Source organism: Pezoporus occidentalis, unplaced genomic scaffold, assembly GCF_034315485.1.
Source record: "Pezoporus occidentalis ecotype Australia unplaced genomic scaffold, CSIRO_AGI_Poc_V1 ctg13, whole genome shotgun sequence".
Taxonomy (NCBI): domain Eukaryota; kingdom Metazoa; phylum Chordata; class Aves; order Psittaciformes; family Psittacidae; genus Pezoporus; species Pezoporus occidentalis.
In genome coordinates this window covers 2,952,741-2,975,128 of record NW_026913103.1, presented here as the reverse complement: position 1 = coordinate 2,975,128, position 22,388 = coordinate 2,952,741, and the positions used below count along the sequence as shown (strand labels likewise).

The 22,388-nt window shown below is 43.9% G+C and overlaps 2 protein-coding genes across 3 annotated transcripts in view; one reads left to right on the top strand and one right to left on the bottom strand.

Moving 5' to 3' along the window:
- The first annotated feature begins 324 nt into the window (after positions 1 to 324).
- Positions 325 to 20,555, top strand: B3GAT2 (beta-1,3-glucuronyltransferase 2). Its single transcript, XM_062608149.1, has 4 exons — positions 325 to 1,237; positions 12,199 to 12,343; positions 19,472 to 19,620; positions 19,700 to 20,555. The coding sequence occupies exons 1-4, from the start codon at positions 689 to 691 to the stop codon at positions 19,784 to 19,786; spliced, it is 930 nt and encodes a 309-aa protein (XP_062464133.1). The 5' UTR covers positions 325 to 688; the 3' UTR covers positions 19,787 to 20,555.
- Positions 20,301 to 22,388, bottom strand: part of SMAP1 (small ArfGAP 1) — an 81,662-nt gene continuing 79,574 nt past the window's right edge. For both annotated transcript variants that reach the window (XM_062608146.1, XM_062608147.1), the window contains one exon: positions 20,301 to 21,273. In XM_062608146.1, coding sequence (XP_062464130.1) covers positions 21,139 to 21,273 — 135 coding nt within the window. In that variant the 3' untranslated portion in view covers positions 20,301 to 21,138. The remainder of the gene's footprint in view (positions 21,274 to 22,388) is intronic.

The window sequence follows — 22,388 nt, the reverse complement described above, 5'->3', positions numbered from 1 at the left end:
GAGCGGCTGCGAGGGGTAAGTACTCGGGCTCGTACCCCTCCGTCCCCAGCCCAGCCCAGCCCGGCCCGGCCCGGCCCTGCCTGTCGGGCTGCCGGCGCTGTCCCGCAGGAGGTGTCCCGGCCGCCGGCAAAGTTGGCGCCCGCCGCGGGGGTAGGAGCCCGCGCCGCCGCACCCGAGGGCACCGATGGCAGAGCCCCGCGAGCAGCCGCTTCCCCCGCCCGTCGGCGCCCGGGGCGGCAGCCGGAGCGGGGCGGGGCTGGAGCCCCCCCGGCCCCCGCCCGCGGGAACCCTCCCTCCCTCCCTCCCTCCCGCTTTCCCCTCCCCGCCTCTGCGCACCGCCAGAGCCGCCCGGGGAAGCGGCGGCGAAGCAGCCTTTCCCCAGAGCCCCGGCCGCGACGGCGCGGCGCCCCCGGCCCGGCCATGCTGAGGGCGGAGGAGGCGGCGGAGCACGGGCGGCCGCTCACGGAATAGAGGAGCAGCGGGAGCGGGGCCGAGCACCTGCCCCGCCGGGCTGCCGGAGGGCTCCGCGGGGTGCCCCGACCCGCAGGAGGAAGCGCTTCTCGCCCCTCGGAGGAGCGCGGTCGGGCCGAGGGCATCCCCGCCGCCCGCCGCGGCCATGCGCTGAGAGCCGCCGCGCCCGTCCATGGGGCGGCGCTGAGGGACGGCTCGGCTCGGCGCGCGGGGCAGGATGAAGTCCCTGTTCTTCAGCCGCTTCCTCCTGCTGCTGCCCTGGGTGCTCATCGTCATCATCGTGCTGGACATCGACAGCAGCCGGGCGCCGCTGCCCGCCCGAGCCCCCCGCGGCGGCGGGGCCGGTAGCGGAGAGCCCCGTTCGGCGGCGGCGCGGCCCCCTCCGCAGCGGCGCCCCGAGGCGGCGCTCCCCACCATCTATGCCATCACGCCCACCTACAGCCGCCCGGTGCAGAAGGCCGAGCTCACCCGCCTGGCCAACACCTTCCGGCAGGTGGCGCGGCTGCACTGGATCCTGGTGGAGGACGCGGCGGCGCGCAGCGAGCTGGTGACCCGCTTCGTGGCGGCCGCCGGGCTGCCCTGCACGCACCTGCACGTCCCCACGCCGCGCCGCTACAAGCGGCCGGGGCTGCCCCGCGCCACCGAGCAGCGCAACGCCGGCCTGGCCTGGCTGCGGCAGCGGCACCAGCACCTGCCGCCCCCCCAGCCCGGCGTGCTCTTCTTCGCCGACGACGACAACACCTACAGTCTGGAGCTGTTCCAGGAGGTGCGTGCGGCTCCGGCCGGGGCGCGCGGGCGACGGTACAGCGCCGGCCTCCCCTCAGGCATTCGCCGTTCCTGCCCCTCGTCGCCCCGCCCGGTGCCCGAAACTCGGGCATCGAGGAGCGGAGCCCGCTTGCTCCCGGTCTCGGCAGCGCTGCCGGGGTGTGACCGCCCCTCCACGCCGTGACTTTAAGTTTCTTGTCCCTCTCTTCCACGCTCTTCAAAACTTTTTACTGCCGCCTGCTCCTTTTCCTGCAGAGCGAGGCAAGTTTAGGGTTTATACAAGGGACCCTGTGCTTGTGTTAAAGGTGGGATGAGAAGCGCTCTCTGATGTTTATTGTCTTCGGGCTGCATTCCTCCCCCCGTAGGGTAAACCCGCACTCGCCATCCCTTGCAGCTTTCTCTTGGCGCGAATGAATCAGCCCGGAGCCGGCTCCTTCACACGGGGTTGCCTTTTTGAAACCTGACGCTTTTCAAAGCAGCAAATCGTCTGTGTAGTGGCCAAACACCCTTTCAGGAGCCTCTTTTGTGAAGGGACCCATTTCTGTCTTTATTGCAGCTCCTTGGTGAAGGGCTTTGTTTCCTTTTCTGTGGGAATTGGCTAGTGCTCGGGGGAGAGAGTATCCAGCTTTCTTTCTGGGTTCCTCCTGGCAGGAAGGAGGGGTGTGTAGTAAATTGGCGTAAAACAGCAGAAGAAAGATCGTGTACATCTTCTGTGACAGTTAGAAGAGTAAACTTGGCAGGAAAATGAGGAAGAGAAACGGAAAAGTAGATGAGCAGCAAATAGGGAACGTACAGGACTTCAGACGAGCTGTGGTCCTGGACGTTTTTTTCCGCTGGCGGATGGTAGTGCATTACCCATCTTCTGCAGTTTGGAAGCATTGCGCTTTCTCACATGCTTCGCAGTCAGTAGGTTTAAATGATCGCGATACGCTGGAAAGTGAAGCACGTGAAACTCCCAAGAGCAAGGTGTAGCAATGCTTACATTTAATTTGCGTTTAGGTCTGTGATGCATCCCTCTCCATTTCCAGCATGGGGGCAGGCGCAAGGTCCCCTTTCAGCAGGGATGCTCTACTTACTTTGCCCATTTGGCATTCAGCACTGAAGCTGCTAATTTGCAGACCTTTGCCTGGAGGCTAAACCTTTGTTGTAATTGATTTTCTTAAAACCTTGTGGCTGTGCTTACTGCATTGTAATGCAGAGTAATTCGTGATGGGAGTGCCCACCTCTGTTGGGGATATAACACTAACCTGGTTCAATCTTAAGGGGTCTGTAAATTGATACCGAGAATACACTTTGCCGCAATGAGTAGTGTAGGATGAAAGAGATTTTGAGATGAATCTCTACTTTTTATTTTGTTCGGGTTTTTTTTGTACCAACCTTAGGGGCAGGCTAAACAGTATTGGGTAGATGTATCACTTGAGTGACCCACAGCTACTGAAAAGGGGTCCAGTCCCATTTATTCTCTTATCCTTTTATATTATTCTTCTGATTGCTGTGAATGATGAAACAAAAAGGTATAAATCACCTCTCTGATCAGATAGGCAGTGCAGAAAAGCAAGGGGATAAATCTGTCTGAAGGGTTAACCTTGAAAATTGCAAGCACAACAAGCAGTCTGTGTTTCCTTTTGCTAACGGGAATGGAGACCTCCCGCTCCACAGTCCTAAGGCTTCTCTTTCACCAGGCAGGGTTCAGCTGCTGGGGAAGAGGAGGCTATTTGGAGCGCTGCGTTCACAGGCAAACACTCACGAGTGAGTTTTCCCTGTGAAGTGCGGTGGTTGGAAAGCTCTGTTACAGGAGTGGGAAAGGAGTTTTTACTTCAGTGACCACTGCAAGTTCCCATGACCGTTTTCTGGGGTCAGTAACGGGCTGCGTGCAGGGTCTCTGGGACACGCTGCTAGTAACACGGGGAATGCTGTGTCGACCTGGCAAAGTGAACGGAAGTCCCTTGGCAGCTTTGCCAATGTAATGTGTCTTTACGGCGAGTGGGAGGCTGGAGAGAGCCAGTACTCTTGTTTTCGGTCGGGTCACTGCTTGAGGGTGGGGGTTTTATGTTTTTCCTGCTAAAAAAAAAAACACAACAGCCCTCTGTCTTTGTGGATTCTAGCTTGACAGCTCTGTGGTAAATCCCAGTCTCTCCTTCAGGAATTGATTGATTTACGAGGGTAAACTATGCTTGTCTTCTCCAAGCATGAGGAGAACAGCTTCTGAATGCATTGTGTGAATATGAAATTTGGTAGTAATTCCTGTCATGAAAGTGGTGGTAGGGATACCTGAGAGGGAGTTTTATTTGGCGTGCTACCCTGCCAGCAACAATTTCCAGACCTTCGGCCACGTATCTCAAAGGAGGTCTGGTAAACTGTAGTCTGCTCAATAGGGAGGGTAGTGTAAATGTAGAGGGATGAGAGGAACTCTGAATTCTGGTGCTACCACCATCCTGTGCTGGCTAGGTGATGTTCAGCATGTCAGTGATGCAGCCCTGGGACATGTGGGTCCCAACCTGCCTGCAGCAGTGTCTGCTAGCATCTGCCTGCAAGCGGTTATGTACGTTTGCTGGCTTATGAAGCAGTAGTTCTGTCTTATTTATAATGGCTTTCTTCTGAGTCAAAGCTGGTTTCAGTAACAGCAGTCAGCTTGGGGGGGGGGGGGGGGGGAACCAAGGCTGGTTAGGGCTGTAGAACCAACATAAAAGAAACACTGGTGTTAGGGTTGTGCTTCTTTCAGAACTGCACTCAATGAAGGATCATGTTTAAAGCAGCTCCTTTGCTGTGAGTTTCCCTTGTGCCATGACAGAAGATGGAGCCTTTTAAATAAAACAAAATCAACAAAGGCTTTACTGACAGTTGAGGTGTATAAACCATAAGGGCATGATCAAAAAAGGAGCATGCTTTGACATGAAATGCCATAAGAAACTTCTGAGAGCTTTTGATGAGGGAATTCTAATCTCTGTCCAAAGTACTTCTGTCTACTTATAAGTACTGTAAGTACTACTTATAGTAGTGGGTACCATATATTTGATATGGAATGAACTGGGCCCAATAGACCTGGGCAAAATGTGTTTGATGGAAATTAGGAAAAAACCACAACCCAAACAAACAAAACTCCAACCAACAGCTTACAGTAGTGTTTTGCTGGAAAATGTCACCATCTGTAGTAAATCTGGAACCCTCTGGTGCTGTTTATAATTGTCTTTTTTCTTAAGATGTTCAGTGGCATATGGGTATATAGCTTAGCTTTTGACTGGCAAACCTATATCCTCAAAGTCAGATGGGCAGGGTCTGAGCAGGCTTAGTTGTCCTTTCTAGAGCAGGGTGGAGAGCCTGGTTTGTCTTTATATTCAGCACTGGATCTGCTGAACATTTTGTTAGGAAAGCCTCAGCTTCCCTGGAGAGGCTTCAGGGAAAGGACTGGTTTGTTCAGTGTTGTGAAGTGCTGCAGCAATGATGAAGTATTTCCAGGAATGGAAATGTGGCCTTTTCCCAACTCTTTCTGCTTGAGAGTATAGCGGTGGTCAGGTGAAAAAAATTTTGCTTTTACTTTAATGCTGGTGGTTCTGTCATGTTGTGTTTTGTCGTTTACTGTTTTGGGATCAGACCTCCAGAATAATTTGTTTTTCCTGTTCAGGTGTGACCTGTTCACCTGGAGGTGCCCATCTGCATCCCTTCATCAGAAACACCAGTCTGCTCTCTGAAAGTGTCTTTTATCAGTTGAATATCAGCCTGTGTTCATAACAAAGCCATTGAGAGCCCTGAAATCCAAACTCCTGTATTTGATATACTTTACAGATGTTTCTACATGAATCATAACTTCCCTTTCTGTTTTACTATAGGCTGTTCTTTTCAGAGTGACTCTATTACAGTTTCTGTTGCATTTGTGCTTCATCTTTTTCCTGAATGCCAGTTATTGTAATATTGTGACTAATGCCTAGCAACTGCCAATTTAATATTTTTAAGCTTCCACAAAGAAAACCTTAGATAAAGCTGGTATTCCACATTCATAAAGAGGTTTTAAAAACAAGGTTAGCCTAAGCACTGGAAACCAGTGATAGAATTGGCTAACTTCCACTTCTCTTAACTCTTCACATCATTCATGTTTTTCTGCATCTCAGGCATTTTCTCTGCCCTTTCTGTGTTCTGTAGTTCAGGCAGTTGTCCAAAGGCTGCCACTTCCTTGGTCTATGTGTATGGAATTTGTATGCAAGATGGAGCAATTAGTGGTGGAGGTTCACTCAACTGTTTGTGCAGACTCCCCTGAAATCTTTGAGGGTGAGGGATGAGCTGCTTAAGGAGTACAAAGAACAGGAGTATGTGAGAAAGTGAGCTTGCTGCATTCAGAAGCACACTGATGTTTAGATATTCCTGTCTAGGTTGTATCTGTAAGGTTTGCTTGTAATTTGCTCAGACACCTAAACTGAGATGCATATGAAATGGAAATGCTCGTACCTAAACTATGATCTCCCTCACTGTCACCCAGCCCTTTGGTCACTGGTGTCTGGAATTTCACAGCCAGATCTGGTAGGTGCCTGGAACGGGCAGGTATGGTTCATACCACTGTCTTGTCTGAATGTGAACTGAGGATTTGCAGAATGGGTCTCCTTAGAGAACCCCACACTATAAAGTATGATCTGAATACAGCCTTGCAGCATGGAGTTCAAAGTAAATCACAGCATTAACTGTCATTTTGAAGGTGGGGAAAAAAAGCCAAACTAGACCCAAATCAAAACCCAGCAAACTTTTATTCAACAGCTTAACAGTTAGCCTTGCAGCCCTCTGAACTGGGGATCAGAATTCAGTCTGCTGTAGCTGTTGCCTGCACAAGAATGCCCTCACTGTGACTGCAGAGTTGAAGTTGGAAAGGAGGTAGGAGGAGAGACCTCAACCCCTTCTCCTGAAGCTGAGGAGATCTTTGCAGTTAACTCGGGATTCATGGAGCTACGGAGAAAGTGAGAGTATGATCAGGGAAGAGGATAGTTGGCTGGATTGCTTTTTGCAGGAGTAACTTAAACATCAAATTAAACAAAATTCCCTAGTATTTTGAATGTATGCTGTTGCTTATGTAGTGGCCTAAATTGCCCAGATAGGATCAACTTCAAATCAGCCAGATGGGAACAAAGATTCATGAAGAACAGAGGGAAAATAGGGAACAATTTGTCTCAGCTAATGGACGTGACCTTCTCACTGAAGGCTAGGGCTGTGTGACTGGTAATTTTCATGGTGGCCCCCATAGAGCAGAGAGCAATTTCTGTGAGTGATTCAGACTGAAAACATTTTCTTATGCCCCTGCCCTTTACTCTCCCAAAAGGTGTGTATAGAGGTAGCAGGTGTTCTAAAGGCTCTTAAGAGTTTGTAGCCTGAAAAAATAAATCCTTGTAAACAAAAATAGAACAGAAATGCTTGCAGGCATTGCATGTCTCTCGGGCTTCGGTTCGCCCATGATCCTCTTCATAAAACATTTTGAGACCGACTCACAAAAGACACTGCAGAAGAGGTGAATAATCACTATTTATTCCAGCTTTGACTGGGGAAGGATTTGTGCTCCTTCGGTAAATTTTATGTAACTGTCTGAATCTTTATACACTGCATTAAGCTAAATTCTGTGTATTTTTAATGGGTATATTTATGCAAAGGATTTAAAAGTAGCATAAGTGAATCTGCTTCTCTTTGAAAACCTGGAGATCTTTTGTATCTCTTGGAGCTGGTTGGAAAAGTCAGTATTTTGCTGTAGTCTTAAAATAGCATTCAGTAGTCTAGACAGAATTCAGTATTAGCTGGCAGTCATTAGTTATTTTCTTCATAATAAAGGCTCTAAATATGAGTTAGCAGTGCCTTAAATACCTTTCTAGTGTATAAATGATTTAAGGAGACATGACAGATTTTAAATGTGCACTGACATTCTCCTTGCACGTAGACATGTAATACCTATGCAGAAGAGTCTGGATTAGAAAAGACTGGTAAAAAATGAAATAGCTTAAAAAGGAGAGGAAAGAATGACAGAATAAGCTTGGATTTACCCAAGTGAGTGACTCTGGGTGGCAGAATACCAAGCACTGTCAGTTTTTGCACTTTGGCAGCAGTCTTTTTCTTACCTGTGAAACTGATACTATGAAATTAATTGTGAATGGTCAGCAGCTCTTCAGAGGTACAGTGAGCACAACCTAGCAGAGGAACAGAAAGAGGGACGCAAAAAAGAATTAAGAAGTAGAAGGGTCAAAGGAAGCATGAACAGCAAATGTTTTGGAAGTCTTACTGTTCCAGGGAAATTCACTCCAAACTGCTTTAGCTACATTTAGTATAGTTTTCTCCTGTAGGGAAACAGTGTTGACACTTGTGCCCCCAGATGCCGGTACAATTTAGAAACATGGTGCTGGTGTAATTTAGAAGCATTAATCATTGTATTTGATATGTAAAATGTTGCTTGAGAGACAGGGAAATTAATCTATCCTCCCTCTGCAGTGTAGGTTGGGTTCAAATCAGCAGATGAGGTTTAAGGCAGATGTTTGGATGGTGAAGCACTAAACCCAATGACCCGTGATGGTTGTGGAGCAGGCTGCATCAGTGAGTGACTTCTACTTTTTCTGAGTTGTAGACCCTTTCTATGAGTTTGCCATGAGCGCTTGCCCTTTACAGTCAGGAAGACCAACAACAGACTTGCTTTTTGAAGTTACTATCCCCTGAGCGTTACAGTCCCTGAACCACAAAAACCACTGGTGCAGATTTTCTATGACTCAGTGCTTCCTTTGAAGAGATGGTAAGTAGGGGCAGAAGCTCCATTTAATGCCTGAGTAGCATTGCTGCAGCTGAGCTGCTCTGACTTGTGCAAGTGCATGAGTTTTGTTGAAGCAGAATTTGGCTTTAAATGACCTGTGAGTGGTGCAGGATGCCTGTGTGAGAACTGATAGGGAGCCTGGCTGTGCTTCTGCTTTAACCCGTATCATCTTCCCCTGCAAAAGAGTTGTAGTGAAGGAGCTTGAGATCATATCTTTGGTAGTAATAAATTAGAGTTTTGTACAGAAATCTGCTTGAGTCTCTCTGGGGCAAGCCTCGACGGTAAGCTGTGGCCTGACCAGTATAGATCACAGATTACACAGGGGTTGAAATCATAGAGGGGGAGGAAAAAACCTTACTGTGTGTGGCAGACAAGTTTGTGTTTGCCGAGAGCTTTGAATCCCAGATAGAAGGGCACTGACATCATGCTGCAGAAACACTAGGATGGTTGTTCCAGTCTGGAAGCCGTTTCAGTGTAGGAGTATGGCCGTGTTTCCCTCTGTCATTTGCTTTCATTTCTCTTGGGCTTTTATATTTTATTACTAGCTTGGTATCTTCCCTATCCATCAGTCTGGTGCATCTCATTAAGCAACTTTTCTTGATTGACTAATGAGATGCTATTTTTGGCAATGTTTTTATCACTGCCTTTTATTGCTGAGCTACATTTTCTGCATTTTTGTTTGTTATTCTTTAGTGGTTCCTCTATTGGTACTGTATTTGCTGTTACATGGCCATCACCTCACTGGGATTTCTTTCATCAGTTGTTACTGCTTTCTCCTGTCATTTCTTAGCCCACTCCTTCACATACATGGGTGTGTGACATTTGCTCTCTTCCCCCCTTTATTCAGGTTTGTTCTACCATTTTTTAGAGTCCTTTTCTCATCTTCCTCCTTTCTCATCTTCCTGCTATGTCACTCTCCTCATTTGCCTAAGACTCCTTTCAAATAAACAAAAAAATAGAGAGCAAAAACCTGTCCAGAGGGAGATTCATCCTACCTTAAGATAGCTGTCTAGGCTAGGCAGGATGTGTCATGTCAGTAGGTTCCTGTCACCCACTGTTAACTGTAAAAGTCCAGCTAGGATAGACCAGATGGGTGACTTAGAGAGTTAAGTGTAAGTAAGAAGAATACCATTCATGTAAGCTGCCAGGACTTCAAAAGCTGAGTATTAAGAAAGACAACATGTGCTACCACGCATTAAAATGACAGATAGAAGAATAGTTCAGGAAGCTGTTTGTAAGTTATAGGATTTTGTCAGTTATTTAACCCACAGCAGTAAAGCTACTTAGAATTAACATGGTTTTGGATCACCTTTTTGTGTCCCTGTGATTAGCAACATCAAATTCCAGACACAAGCTGGCCTTTTAATCCAAATAATAGCTTTCTCCCCATCATACATAAATACAGTGTTAACACATCAGTACGTTAACTGCAGTAATGCTGTTTTCAGAAGATTAAAAGAAACGTTCCTACTCACATCTGCCTAGCATATCCTGAGGCTGTCAAGTATTTCAGAGTTAGCATAAATGTGGGTCTAGCTGCGCTTTCTCCATTTTTACTGTAAAGGATTGCTGTATTCTTGACACCTGCTTATTTCATTCTCTAAAAATGTCACCTGTGAGAATAAAGAAAGCAACCCAAGGACAAAATAAAGAGATCTGTAAAGGGTTGGTTACTTCCTTCTGGTGTGTAGTGGCTTTACTGACTTAACTCATAGACACTGAGATGGACACAAGGCTGTAGTAATTAAAACTTCCTGGGTCATTTCATGCTGGTTTCATGAGGTCAGTGAGACACTTTTCACTGATGAGATTTTACTACGCTTTGTGTGTGGTAACATATTAATGTAAATCAGCCTGGTTCTGCTAGCGTAAATGCTGTGGCTGCAGTTGACCCAATTCAGGAGTCTCGTGTGATCTGGCTCACTCTGCAGTGCAGCTGCCCAAACACTTACTGTGAGAAAAGGCAGTGCATGAGCTTACCATGCATCAGCTACTCTCCTGTAGTTCAAGCCATGCCTGCCCTTGTCTTGCAGCATTTTATGTTTACCGTGGGTACAGATAGTTGGCACAGGATAGCTAAATGCTGTAAAGCAGTACGCTACTGCTAATGATTTATTCAGGTATCCACACCCTGCAGAGGTGTTCGTGGCAACACAAAAAGGTTAGTGGGCATCTGTGTTCATCCTGTGGTTAATACTGGTATAGTAGGGTTGGGTGTATTGTGGCTTGACTGGAAACCTGTTGGAAACTTGCCTCTGTAGGCAAGACCAACAGGATGATACTCTGTGTCCATGTCTGATGTGTTTGGATGTTAATATAAATACACTGTTAGAAAAACTTGTGAAATGCATGTACCATCAAAACCAGAGCTAACAGGTCTTCGTGAGAAGATCTGACTGATTTCCATATCCAAATAGTTAATCGCTAACTCTGCATTTCCCAAATGGGAGAGACTGGAAAAATAATATTAAGCAGGGAGATCAGCTACAGACAAAAATGTTCAACAATAACCTGTAGGGAGATTCGTGACAGTCTCTCACTGGAAATTAAATAGTGGTTTGGACAGAATCCCTATCACGAGAAATGCCTGTATTGCTAAGTGTACACATACCCTGTTCTTACGCAGTATGGACTGAGGCTGTGGAGTGAGATGGTCTCACTTGCTGCAACAGTTACTAGGGTGGAAGTGGGAAAATTCTGCTGTTCTCTCATATACACAAGGAACTGGAGGGAGAGGAGGCACATGCCTCTCTTCTGTGTGTACATACTTATTTGTGGATTTTTACGTACTCATTTTATACCTCCTCTATGTAGAAGTTCTCCCTGAAATCTGCTGATGTTTCTAGCTTAGAAATGTGAACCAGAGCGATGTGGTATCTGTTTATTTCTGGTGCATTTCCTGGGAGTCTAGATGATACGCATGATACATCTTTCACCTTGGCAGAAGTGTTTAATAGTTAACCAAGGTTGTCTTTTACTTCAGCATCTAGGAATAGGGGACTGCAGTTACAAACATGTAAAACTGTGTTTTTGCTAAGAGGAGTGCTTGGAAAGAGAAAGGCATAATATTTCCGGAAGGAATAGGCCTCAACTGCAACAGAAGACAAAAGACTTTTTTAAAAATTGATCAAGTTCAGCACAGGTTACAGTGAAATAGAGTAATCCTTGCTTAAATAGGATCACACTTAAGCTCAGTAGTTAAAGCAGTGACTTTTGAATCAGTGTGGGTAAATTGTGCGATTTGCTGTGTCCATGCACTTCTTTTCTCAGGTTCTCACGCCAGACTGTCAGTGATTTTTCCCATGAGGAGCAGCATGTCAGGGGTGCTGTCATGTTACCTCCTGTTTACTGATAAAAATGGTCTACTAACCAGTGAAGTGAATTCACTGGCTCCCAGTCATGCATGCTTTTTGCTGGAGTAATTTTTTAGTAGCTGTAGATTCCTCCAGGTTAGATGAGGATCATGTTTCCAGAATTGCCTTTAGTTACATTTATACCACTGGGAATAGTTCCCATTACTGATGGCAAACAAGCCTGACCGGCTTGCTGTCCTGCTTGGAAACTTAGCAGAGCTTTTCAAGAGAAAATGTAGAAGTTAAAAAGACTTAGCCCAAACCACATCTTTTTTTGTGAGCCTTTAAGAGATCTGAGCAGCATCTGTTGTACAAATCTGGTGCATTGCAGGTTGGGGAAGAGCTGTGTGTGTTGCTGTTTCCCGTACTCGGTGGGTTTTTTACCAGCCTCAAACTAATTGCATGTGTCTTAATGAGGTGTGTATTTGTTAATCTCCTGTCTTGATGGGCTTGTACAGAACCTCAGCAATCTATAGAAATATGCCTACTGCCAGAATGCTGTAGTCTTGCAGATAAAAAAGATGTACTACACCTTTGAAAATCCAAACAAGAAAAAAATACTGGGGCTTTTTCATGGTTTTAAAAATTGTTGGTGTAAAAATAATAAGAATAGGGTAATTTCAGTAGAATTCAGGTGCCTGTGGGCTAGAGAGCTGGAGATTACAGAGAAAATGAGTGGGCACATACTGCTTTCAAGTACTTACTCACTTGGGCTGAAATCTGTACGCTAGATTTGCTTTTAGATACCTAGTTTTGATGATTAATGTATAGGCTTTCCACCCACACGGACAGAAAAGGCCTGCTAGGAAACCGTGCCTGCAGTGACTCTGTGCCTGCCTCTTGCAGATGCGGACGACCCGCAAAGTATCGGTGTGGCCCGTGGGATTGGTAGGAGGACGAAGGTACGAGCGCCCGGTCGTGGAGAACGGCAAAGTGGTCGGCTGGTACACGGGCTGGAGAGCTGACAGGCCCTTTGCTATTGACATGGCAGGTGAGTCTTCCAGCACCTAAAGGGGGCCTACAGGAAATCTGGAGAAGGACTTTTGACAAGGGCATGTAGTGATAGGGCAGGGGGGAATGGCTTCAAACTGAAAGAGGGGAGATTTAAGTTAGACGCTAGGAAGAAGTTCTTTCCTGTTAGGGTGGTGGGGCACTGGCACAGGTTGCCCAGAGGAGCTGTGGCTGCCCCATCCCTGGCAGTGTTCAAGGCCAGGCTGGAGGGGTTGGAGCAACCTGGTCTAGTGGAAGGTGCCCCTGCGAGTGGCAGTTGGGGGTGGAACTGGATGATCTTTAAGGTCCCTGCCAACCCAAACCATTCTGTGATTCTATGTACCAAGTCTCATGATACAATGTATTGTGTACAATAAACATGAGAGAAATATTCATGTTTCTCTTAAGTTTGATTACTCAGGGTAAGCAGCTTTTAAAACCTCTGTAGTTGTTGTGCCCTTCAGCACTACGGATCTGGGATTTCTCAGCTTGCACACCTCATCTAATCCAGTTGCTGTTTGGTAATGTCTGAACTTTCACTTGTTTTTAATTTTATACACCAACTTGGTTTTTATGTTGTCTACATTTTTTTGTCTTAAACAAATTAATTGTAAATTAATTAATCCAATTAATTTGTGCAAGGAGCTCCTGCCTTTTCATTGTGTCATCAATCAACACCAGGCAGTATGAATGCAGGCCCTTCTTGGACCTGATGTTGTAAAATGCTACTTTATCATGAAATTATTTGCTTTTATCGGTTATTTGGAATGACAGTGATAACTGTAGACAGACAGAGTTTGAAACACTGGGCTTAGGGGAAAAACATCACTACAGCTACAGTCTAGTAGATGAAGGTGGAAAAGCTTCAAAATGGATCTAATCAATCTTCTGTTGTGAAGTTAGTGTACCACATAGCTGTCTGGCTCTCCATGCTTAGACAACCTTTTGCATATATTCGTATCTGCCACATGTATCACAACTGTACAGAAGTCCGATTCCTGATGTAGCAGCAGCTGGGTTCCCAGCAAATGATACAGTATTTGCACTTAGGTATCTTCTAAGTGCACCATTCAGGATGGAGAGGGAAGGGGGGAAAGGTAGGAATACAAGGGCAAGAATGGGTTTGAAATAGCTATTTTCTTTTTTTCTGATCCTTTTATGTTTTGGGAGAGGGAAAAGGACAGTGCTTTCTCGTTTTGACAGAATATTTTTATATGGATTGAAATGTTTGATTAAAAATACATACAGTATTTACAGTACAATTGGTTAAAAAGAGTAAAGGAGAACTAATAGCTGTTAACACTTCAAAGACAGAAACATCAACAGGGGATTTTTCCTGCACTGTAGAAACATTTCAAGTTAATAGTATCACCTGGTGTGAAAATAAGTATTTGAGTGTTCAGAGGCATTCCTCGGGGGAGTAGGTATGTCAGTCCCCAAACCTGTGCAGCCTTTCGAGGACTGCAGCTGTGTATTTGAAGAGTCTCTGCCTGTGGATTTATGTACATATTGCTACTATGCTGTAGAAGTGGTTACTTATGGGCATTGTAAAGATGATAGCATGGTTCATAATTCATTAGCAGCAGGCAAAAACCCATTACACAACATTGGCCAAGGGACTCTAACCCAGACATGGAAATATGCATGGGAAGTTCTTAAGCTGTTGTTTACAGTGTGCAGTTGCTGGCTGGAACACTGGTGTGAGGGAAATGCAGGTCTGTCAGAGAATTGCCTGCTCATACTTTTACCCAAGTCACAGACAGGAGGGTTACAGAGACAAGGATACAGCCTGGAGAGTACAGGAAAGTGTTGCAGATCCACAAACGATGAATTACGGCTTTGTGAGGGAACCTGTATTAGTCTTCAGAAAAATAACTGAAGGAATGAAATGACATTTTTAATTTCAGCAAGGAGAGCAGGGGATACTGTGTAGGCTGGCAAAAAGCTATGTTAAATAAGTTCACACCTTCATTCCCCCCAGGAACATGTCAGAAGACAAACAGAACCTGTAAATCCAGAACTGCATCCGTGTCGGAACAGGTGCAGTGTACAGAATGTGTGTTCACACTTGGTTTTCTCTCTCTGCCCCTCCCTGCCTGAATCCCCAACACACTCCCGGGGACTTGAAGGACTTGCTAGCAAACATGAGTCCATGCTGTGGTACATCACTGGAGTTTCTTCATCTGTTAGAATCAAACAGACAAGCAACTTAGGTTATGCCATATGCTGTGCATAGGGAAGATTAAGGATCAGTTTTGAAAATATGACCATGAAAAAACAAAATAGGTGCATATATGAAACTGCTGAGCTGCCTACAGCTGTTTACCATGAATGTTCTGATGCCCAAGGCACTGGTAAGGAGGCTCCCTTTGGTTTACAGAACTATCTTTTCATAGTGATTTTTACAGGGATTTGATCATTGGGCTGGGTGTGAAAAGAACTGCTTAGAAGGTTTGGAAGCACTGATTTAACTTGTGGCTGTTCAGAGGAAGTGCATCCTTTCTTTTAAGCACATAAACTTCTTATTCTAGACTTCAAAATAGAGAGCCAAATTCAACTCTACTGCAAGTGGAACCAGGTCCTGCTGATTTCACTGGGACCAGCTCAAAGAACCTAGCTGGCCAACTTCCCTAGATGATTCTTTGAAATACACTCTCACAGAGCAGTCACACTAGATCAGTTTAGTAAAAACTGGTTGACACTGCTGTTCTCCAGTGCTGAACTTCATTCTGAAAGCGAAGTAGTTGTTTCCTGTGTAGCTTCTTATTCTGGCAGCCAACACACCAGATGAATTAGCTCAGGTGTTTTTTTATGTAAGTTCTGCTTCAGTTTTAACTGTAGGTGGGTTCTGAAGTTTGACACAGACTTCCTTACCTTCAGGGAAGAAAAGTGAGAGAGAGTTGAGTGTTGGAAGCAAACGGTAACACTGATTCTGAGGTAGGCTGTTGTTTATTATGGATCTGATTTTAAATCTTCCATATTAAATGATGCTGTTAGTGATTTACTTACGGCTTGTTCCCAGTGCTGGAGCTTTTGGCCACCCATGAGAAGTTAGATCGTGATTCTCCTAATGCCAAGATGGTTCAAGGAAAACAGATGCATGCTTTGCATTAGCATTCAGGAGCTACTTCAGTCGTAGAGATTAACCCATGCCTGTGAACTACCGGCTGATCAGATTTTGGACTTGTGGTCCAGAGCCCATCCCCTGTGCCTTAAGTTCCTGTGCTAGGATCTGAGCCTTTTTCTGGAGATTTTGCTATATTTACAAGATCTTTAGTACATCATCTTTCTTACAGTTCCCTGAGAAAAAAGCTTGGTCTATTAATGACACTGTAAAACATGGCATATTTTATCTGAATCTAGAAGAGCCACTGCTGGAGGTCACAAGTACAAACAACAAATTTGAGTGGCTATGGCAGACAGCACACTCAAAACCCCCTCCCAACCATCCCTCCATCAAAGGGTAACAACTATTTTAAATGCTGAGTTTCAAATCCGGAGCCTCTTCCATGGTGAATGTCAGCAAACGCTTTCATTCTGGTTGAGCCTCTTTGCCTTACTGCAACCCAAAAAGTATGTCACAGGGAGCAGGTAACTTGAAAGAAGCACACCCCAACCCGTGGCATGTTCAGCACACCAAGGGTAGTACTTTGAACTGTGTGGAAACCAGTATATAGGTTTCAGCATCTGCACTAAGCATTAGCATTTATACACTCTGGACATGATAAACACTCTGTTCCTAGCTTGCCTTCAGCTACTATCCTATCTAGAGCATTTGGGAAGCAAAGACATTAATCACAGCAACAAAATCTTTAAAAACCACCTCAGTCTAACCGGATAAAGAAGAATGGTTCTGCCTTTTAACAGATGCCATTGATCTAATACAAGTCAAGGTGTGAATTAACAGAAACAGCTTCTGTAGAAAGAAGCACAGATGTAATCTTTGCCCTGTCTCCCAGGTATCTTGTCCTCCAACAAATTAATTCTTACCTAGGTGGCTCGTCAGCCAATTAGATTTAATTTACAGCCTCGCATAAACCACAAAAACCCTAAAACACTTCCTCACACTACAGCTTTGAAATTTTCCTATGGCATTTTGTGTAAACTTAAGCCCAATATGACCTTGTTAGGGATAATGATCAAGTGAAAGAATTATACGTGTGTAGCACTGCTCAGTTATGCTACACTGGAGGCAGTAATCCCAGATTAAGCCGTTTGGGGATAGAATTCAAAATAAGCATCTTTTCATCTGTTACCACAGGATCATTATCTACTGAGAGAAATTAGTGCCAGACTGTCAAAACCTGAGCCGTCTCCTCTTTTTTTGATGCTAAAATTATCGGTCTTTGATAAAAAGTCAACTGAAAGTTGTCCCTGGAAAATGGTTTTCCCTCAAGTCCATCTGAAGTCTGTCAACAATAAAAATATCATACACGTGAAATTAAAGCAGTGATAAAGCAGAGCTGAAGAACCAGAGACAGTGAGTTTCCTTGAGTTATTTTCTCTCTCCAGGTTGCTGCTTTATTAGATTCTTCTAAGAAACAAAGACTGCATGACCACTGATCAAGGAACCAAACCTCAGGCCACAGTCCAGCCAGTGCACAGTAGTCCATGTCCTTGCCACATGCAATACTCCGTTTAATAATTTGACTTCTATTTGATGCCTGAAAACATAGGGGACTTTTGATAGCACCTTAAAATGTTGGTTTGCAATAGCATTGCAGCAAGGGCACGTTACATGCAGAGAGAATGGTGCAGCTGAAGATCTCTGCATAGTAGAAATCCACCCTTGGAACAGAACCCAGTTTTCTCAACAGAGGCTTTGCAAGTACCGAGTGTAAGAGAAATTAATGTATGGATAAGTATGGGCTATAGGGACCAGAGAGCCATGCTGAGACAGCAAAGATAAGCAGCAGAAAATCTGCATGTCTCTTTTGCTTAGACTGGAATTCCTTCACCACTCTAAAAACTAGGACTCTACATTAATTTTGGTGCTTACTTAATTTTTTTCTTATTGGATGATGTCCCAGGCTCAGCTTAAATCAGGACAGATGACCAGCTTAAATCTTAAACTTTAGGTATTTTTAAAAAGAAATGGCAGCTCACACAACTGATCTGGGCTCCAACAATGCCTTCCCGTCCAAAGCAAACATTAAGGTTTTTGTGCCCAAGATACCAACGACACTAAAGCCCAGTTGCAAAATTTATAACTTGTTCTAATTGAGGGAAAAAAACAAACCCAAACCCTAACAGAAAGACTGAACCAGGCCAATTTGTTCATCAGTCATAAGCCTACAGAGTCATCTCTCAAGGTGTAGACAGCTGGCTTTGCTCTGCAGCTGTCTCTTGCTGAGGGAATTTAAACTCTCAGCCTCGGCTCTTCACAAGCAATTACACTTGGCTACAAAGAGCGCTGGGACAGAGTGCACCCTGTGCTCCATCATAGCCAGGCTATACACATTGTAGGAGGCAAGAAAGGCCTGCAGCCTGCTGAGAAGAAATGCTTACCTGGAAAGCAAAGCCCAAAGTGCTGTTCTTCTGCCTGACACCACTTAGCTCAACCCAGCAGCTGTAGCAGGGAACAGCTGGATCCCAGCACTGCTGCTGGCGGGTGGGGCAGTCTGCAGAGCTTAACCACAGGGGGCAAGGACAGGCTGCAGCCAAGCCAAGACTTCTGCAAGTCTTTTATTCACCAGAGGACTCTATGAGCTGTGGGTAAGCCCCTTCCTTCTAGACACCTGCTCTTCTTTATCTTATAGGTTATATCCTTCCTAAGGTTAAACATATTTTGCAACTATGTCCATCAGTGAACTGGGACCTCAGTTTACATCCAGCCTTCTGCTAGTCTTCATCTGCTGTCTCCAGATCTTTAAAAAATATTAAAAAAAGCATTTTCTGCTGTCTTCCTGTGCTTTGTTACAAGCAAGCACATGATTAAAGTGGTTTCCCTATGCCTTCTTTACATGTGATGTAGTAAGTACTCCCTTATATTTTCCTCTTTAAAAGGTTCCCATAAAAGCCACTGAAAATATAGTAACAAGATAATTCTAGTAAAAAAGGGGGCAGATTTATATTCCATTACAGAAAGTTATGCTCATGTGTAAATTGAGAAAATTTTAATACTGGCTTTCGAATTGAATGTTCTTGCAGTTTTCCAGAACAGATGTCAAAATTGTTACTACTTTTGTCATAAAGAGACAGCTGGAACAACACTGAACTGACTCACAAAGGATTTTGTTGGTAGGCTTGACAATTAGACTTAAGGAGTTAGTTCCAAATCTATTTTTTTCTTTACAAGTGTATCACTCAAGTTTTGAGTCATACTTGAAGAAGTGTACACGTGACTGAGCATTGCTGAATGAAAACTGGAGAGTACTATAAATAATGGCAAACTGGAGATTGACAGGAGCTGCCTCAGAGGGGGCAAGTTTGCTCAAACTAGTCATTTCCCAATTTGTAATGTCCCCCCAAAGGGCCCTAATGTATGTTACTAGTGGAATGCATGGCAGAAATGCATGTGTGCTGATGAAGTCCTTCCAGTCGTGCTGTGCAGTGCACGTTATCAGTTGATTGTCTTGCAGACCACCGATGAAAATGATTCACAAGTCTACAGTAACTACACAGTGTGCAAGGCACAAGATTAATATGGTTTGTCTTTCATCAGTGATGAAACTCTAAAGACAAATTCCCTAAAGGCTAGAGTTGTTATAAGTAACATTTTAACCTCTTTTTCCAACTCTCACCTTCAAATGCAGGAGGGCTAGTACAGTATATATTTCATACATTTTATTTTACTTAAAATTTGGGTTTATTTCTTATTCAGAAGTAGAGAGGAAGGACAGTCCAAGATCTTAGCAATACCTGACTTTTCAAGCAAAAAAGCATATAATCTCCACATGACAGGACATTGATTAAACATGTTGAAAATATGGTGCAATTAAAAAAATCTGATTGCACCTTCAGGGCAAAACAAAACAATGTAGGATGTACAAAACCTACCAAATACTATCTATCCCTATAATCAAATTTAGTCATGTTAAAAAAGGATATGGGAGAGGTCTAGGCTGAAGCACAGCCTGCACAAAAATGCAAAGCCTAAAGGTTTTTCTTATCCTTTTTCTCCACCAAGGGTTTGCTGTGAGTCTTCAAGTAATTCTGTCACATCCAAAAGCCGTATTCAAGCGGCGCGGTTCTCAACCGGGAATGCAAGAATCTGATTTCCTGAAACAGATAACGACAGTGGAGGAACTGGAGCCAAAAGCAAACAACTGCACGAAGGTACTGATTTTCACACTTACTGAAGAGCTTTTGGATCATCTCTGTAGATGCCTGTACTAACACAAGTGTTATTTTATAGGTTCTTGTATGGCACACGCGAACAGAAAAAGTAAATCTAGCTAATGAGCCAAAATACCACCTGGACACAGTCACCATTGAGGTATGATGCAGAGATACAGTTACAGAGAAGTACAGTACAGTGGATGTGTCAGAAGGTGTTTCAATTCATCCAGTTAAAACAGTCTGCTTCTGTGTGAGACCTTTTAACAGGCATCTGATGGACTCCTGTGGAAGCAAAAGGAAGCTGTCAGATACTCTAATAAGCAAATCAAGTGGGTGTGCTTCGTTCTAACTTGTTTGCATGCATTTCTGAACTCTCGTCTTAATAGACTGACACTTACCTTTGTTTGAAGGCTGTTTCCACATAGTAAAAAGAATCTAAGAGAAATCTGGCTGCACTGGAGTATTTTCAAAATCACCATTTATGTATATACTTTTTGTATTTATCCAGCTTAATGGTGTAATTATAAACTGATTTTAACTCACGAACTGCTGATTTAAATATCTGCATAAATGGATCCTCCTCCAAACTGAACATGTTTTCCTTCATTAAAAGTAGACTTCTTGAAGAAATAGCTGTCAAGTAGGTGACACAACAATGAAATAAAAATGCACAACCATTTATGGATTTATCCTTTTAATATTGGGAAATAACATTTTATCATTACGAGGCACCATAAAATGTAAACACAAATCACTGTCATAAACCTGGATATCTCTGCAAGGAAAAATGTGTGTGCTCACGCCGAGGTACCTTGTGCACATACTGTGCTGTCAGTTCTCTGCATTAATACTGTGTACATGCCTTGTGAGCCAGATTGGAAACTTTGTCACAGCTCATTTTTAAAAGAATAAACTATTGATTTGTAGAACTACAGTAACATCCAGGTTTACCTTCCTTTCCATAAGCATATTCCCTGTTATGCACACCATAGGAACATCACAGTGAAATGTAAGATGAAACAAAATTTGTTTGATACACTAGAAAACATTGCTCAGTGATACATTTACATTCTATTTATATATGATTAAACATTTGTTCATACAGTACCTTCTACAGGATTACTGGGTAATTTTTTGGGGGGTGGGGTCAGGGTTTGTATTTTTGGATATTACTAACATGATAGCTACGTCCCTTATATGCAAACATTTGATCTAGAACTTGGAGGGGAAAAAAAAAAGTATGTGGTTAAGCAGCTTCTTAAACACATGGTCTATGAAATCATATGCATTGTATGAAAATGCTGCCAATGATGTATAAATGTATTCTTGATCTGCTTTTCACTACATCAAATTTAAATCAATATAGACCACAACACGGTCAGTCAGTTATATTCTTAATCTGAACAGCTGGGGGGAAAAGAAAAAGAGTATGTATATGGAAGGAACAGTGAAAGTAAATGCATTTGAACAAGGAATGTTAGGTGGCTGTTCTGGGTGAGACTTCTGTTGCAACTTTCATTTCCACAGTTGTGTGCTGAGAGTCTGACCAGAGGAGCTTCCAGTCCATCCTGCTGCTGTGCTGGGGGGCTGGCCAAAGCCCATCACATTGCTGGAACTGCTGAGGTTCATTCCAGCCATTTGCTGATTCATCTGGGAAGCACACAGACACACACAAGTACAGTTAGTGCTGGTGCTGAAACACGACACGCTGTGAGCCACAAAGCAGTCAGTCATTCCTCCAACTAGCAACCCTGCTAAAGTATGTTTTCCTAAAATTCATAAAACATTGACTCAATGCAAGTTTCTCAGCATTTTTCAATATAGCAGCTTTTTCTCAGTCACCATTACACATCAGCTGACTGGCTGTAGCACTTGATGTCTGACATCAAGTCTGAATAAACACTCCACTAGCAAATTTACAGAGTGTGTGACACAGGAAGGAGTTTGATGTGTCCCAGCTGAGAAGATCTTGCTTTCCAGTTTTCAAAGCTAACCAACAAAACTGTGATAAAGAAACACCAAAGTAAGTAATACAGCCTTGTCTACATCTGCAACTCCAGATGTTTTTTGTTCTAGCAATATTTCTTTGGAGACCTCATAATCTTGACTGTATGAGTCTTTACAGAAATGTCCATTTAGGTGGCAACCAACAAAGACCGAGGTGGATTTATAAACTTGAATATTACCTAAATTTAACCATTCTTGCTAAAGAATCTACTCAAGATACCATCATTTTTCAAAACAAGTGAAATCGTTGACATCAAATTAAAGACAACACCTAGTTAAAGGTTGGAAAGAGTTCAAAATTCAACCAACTCACTTCAGGAACGGTGCAAAAGTTTTTCTACTCTCTACAAATATTATCTATTCACTGTAGTTTTCAGTGCTTAATGTAAAAGTATTCTTCAGGTTAATCTCCCTTGCCTTCTGAAAAATTAATGCCTACAGACAAGCCAGAACCCAGCTGTATAGACAGAAGAGATGTTCAGCAAAAAGGCATTTGGAGCAACTAATGACCAGAGTCGATGGTTTGGATAAGCAACACTAGATTCAAATTAGAGATAGCATTAGGTAAAAAACAGTTTCTGTAAACATAAGCAAACAATACTGGATTGCAAAAGGAAACTGGTGGAAAAAAATTAAGTAAATGCAAAATAATGTTTCAGGGTAAAGCTCATCCCTGTGTGGTTCTACACGTGTACCTGCAAAAACAATCCATTATTGAACATGGACATTTTAAAAAAGCTGATGAAAGCATGCTTTAG

What these genes read in the sequence shown, in the direction of transcription:
- B3GAT2 (XM_062608149.1), top strand. Translation starts at nt 689, where the DNA reads ATGAAGTCCCTGTTCTTCAGCCGCTTCCTCCTGCTGCTGCCCTGGGTG. An exon ending in CTTTGCTATTGACATGGCAG is followed by an intron (nt 12,344 to 19,471) that starts GTGAGTCTTCCA and finishes TTCTCCACCAAG; the next exon opens with GGTTTGCTGTGAGTCTTCAA. An exon ending in AAGCAAACAACTGCACGAAG is followed by an intron (nt 19,621 to 19,699) that starts GTACTGATTTTC and finishes GTTATTTTATAG; the next exon opens with GTTCTTGTATGGCACACGCG.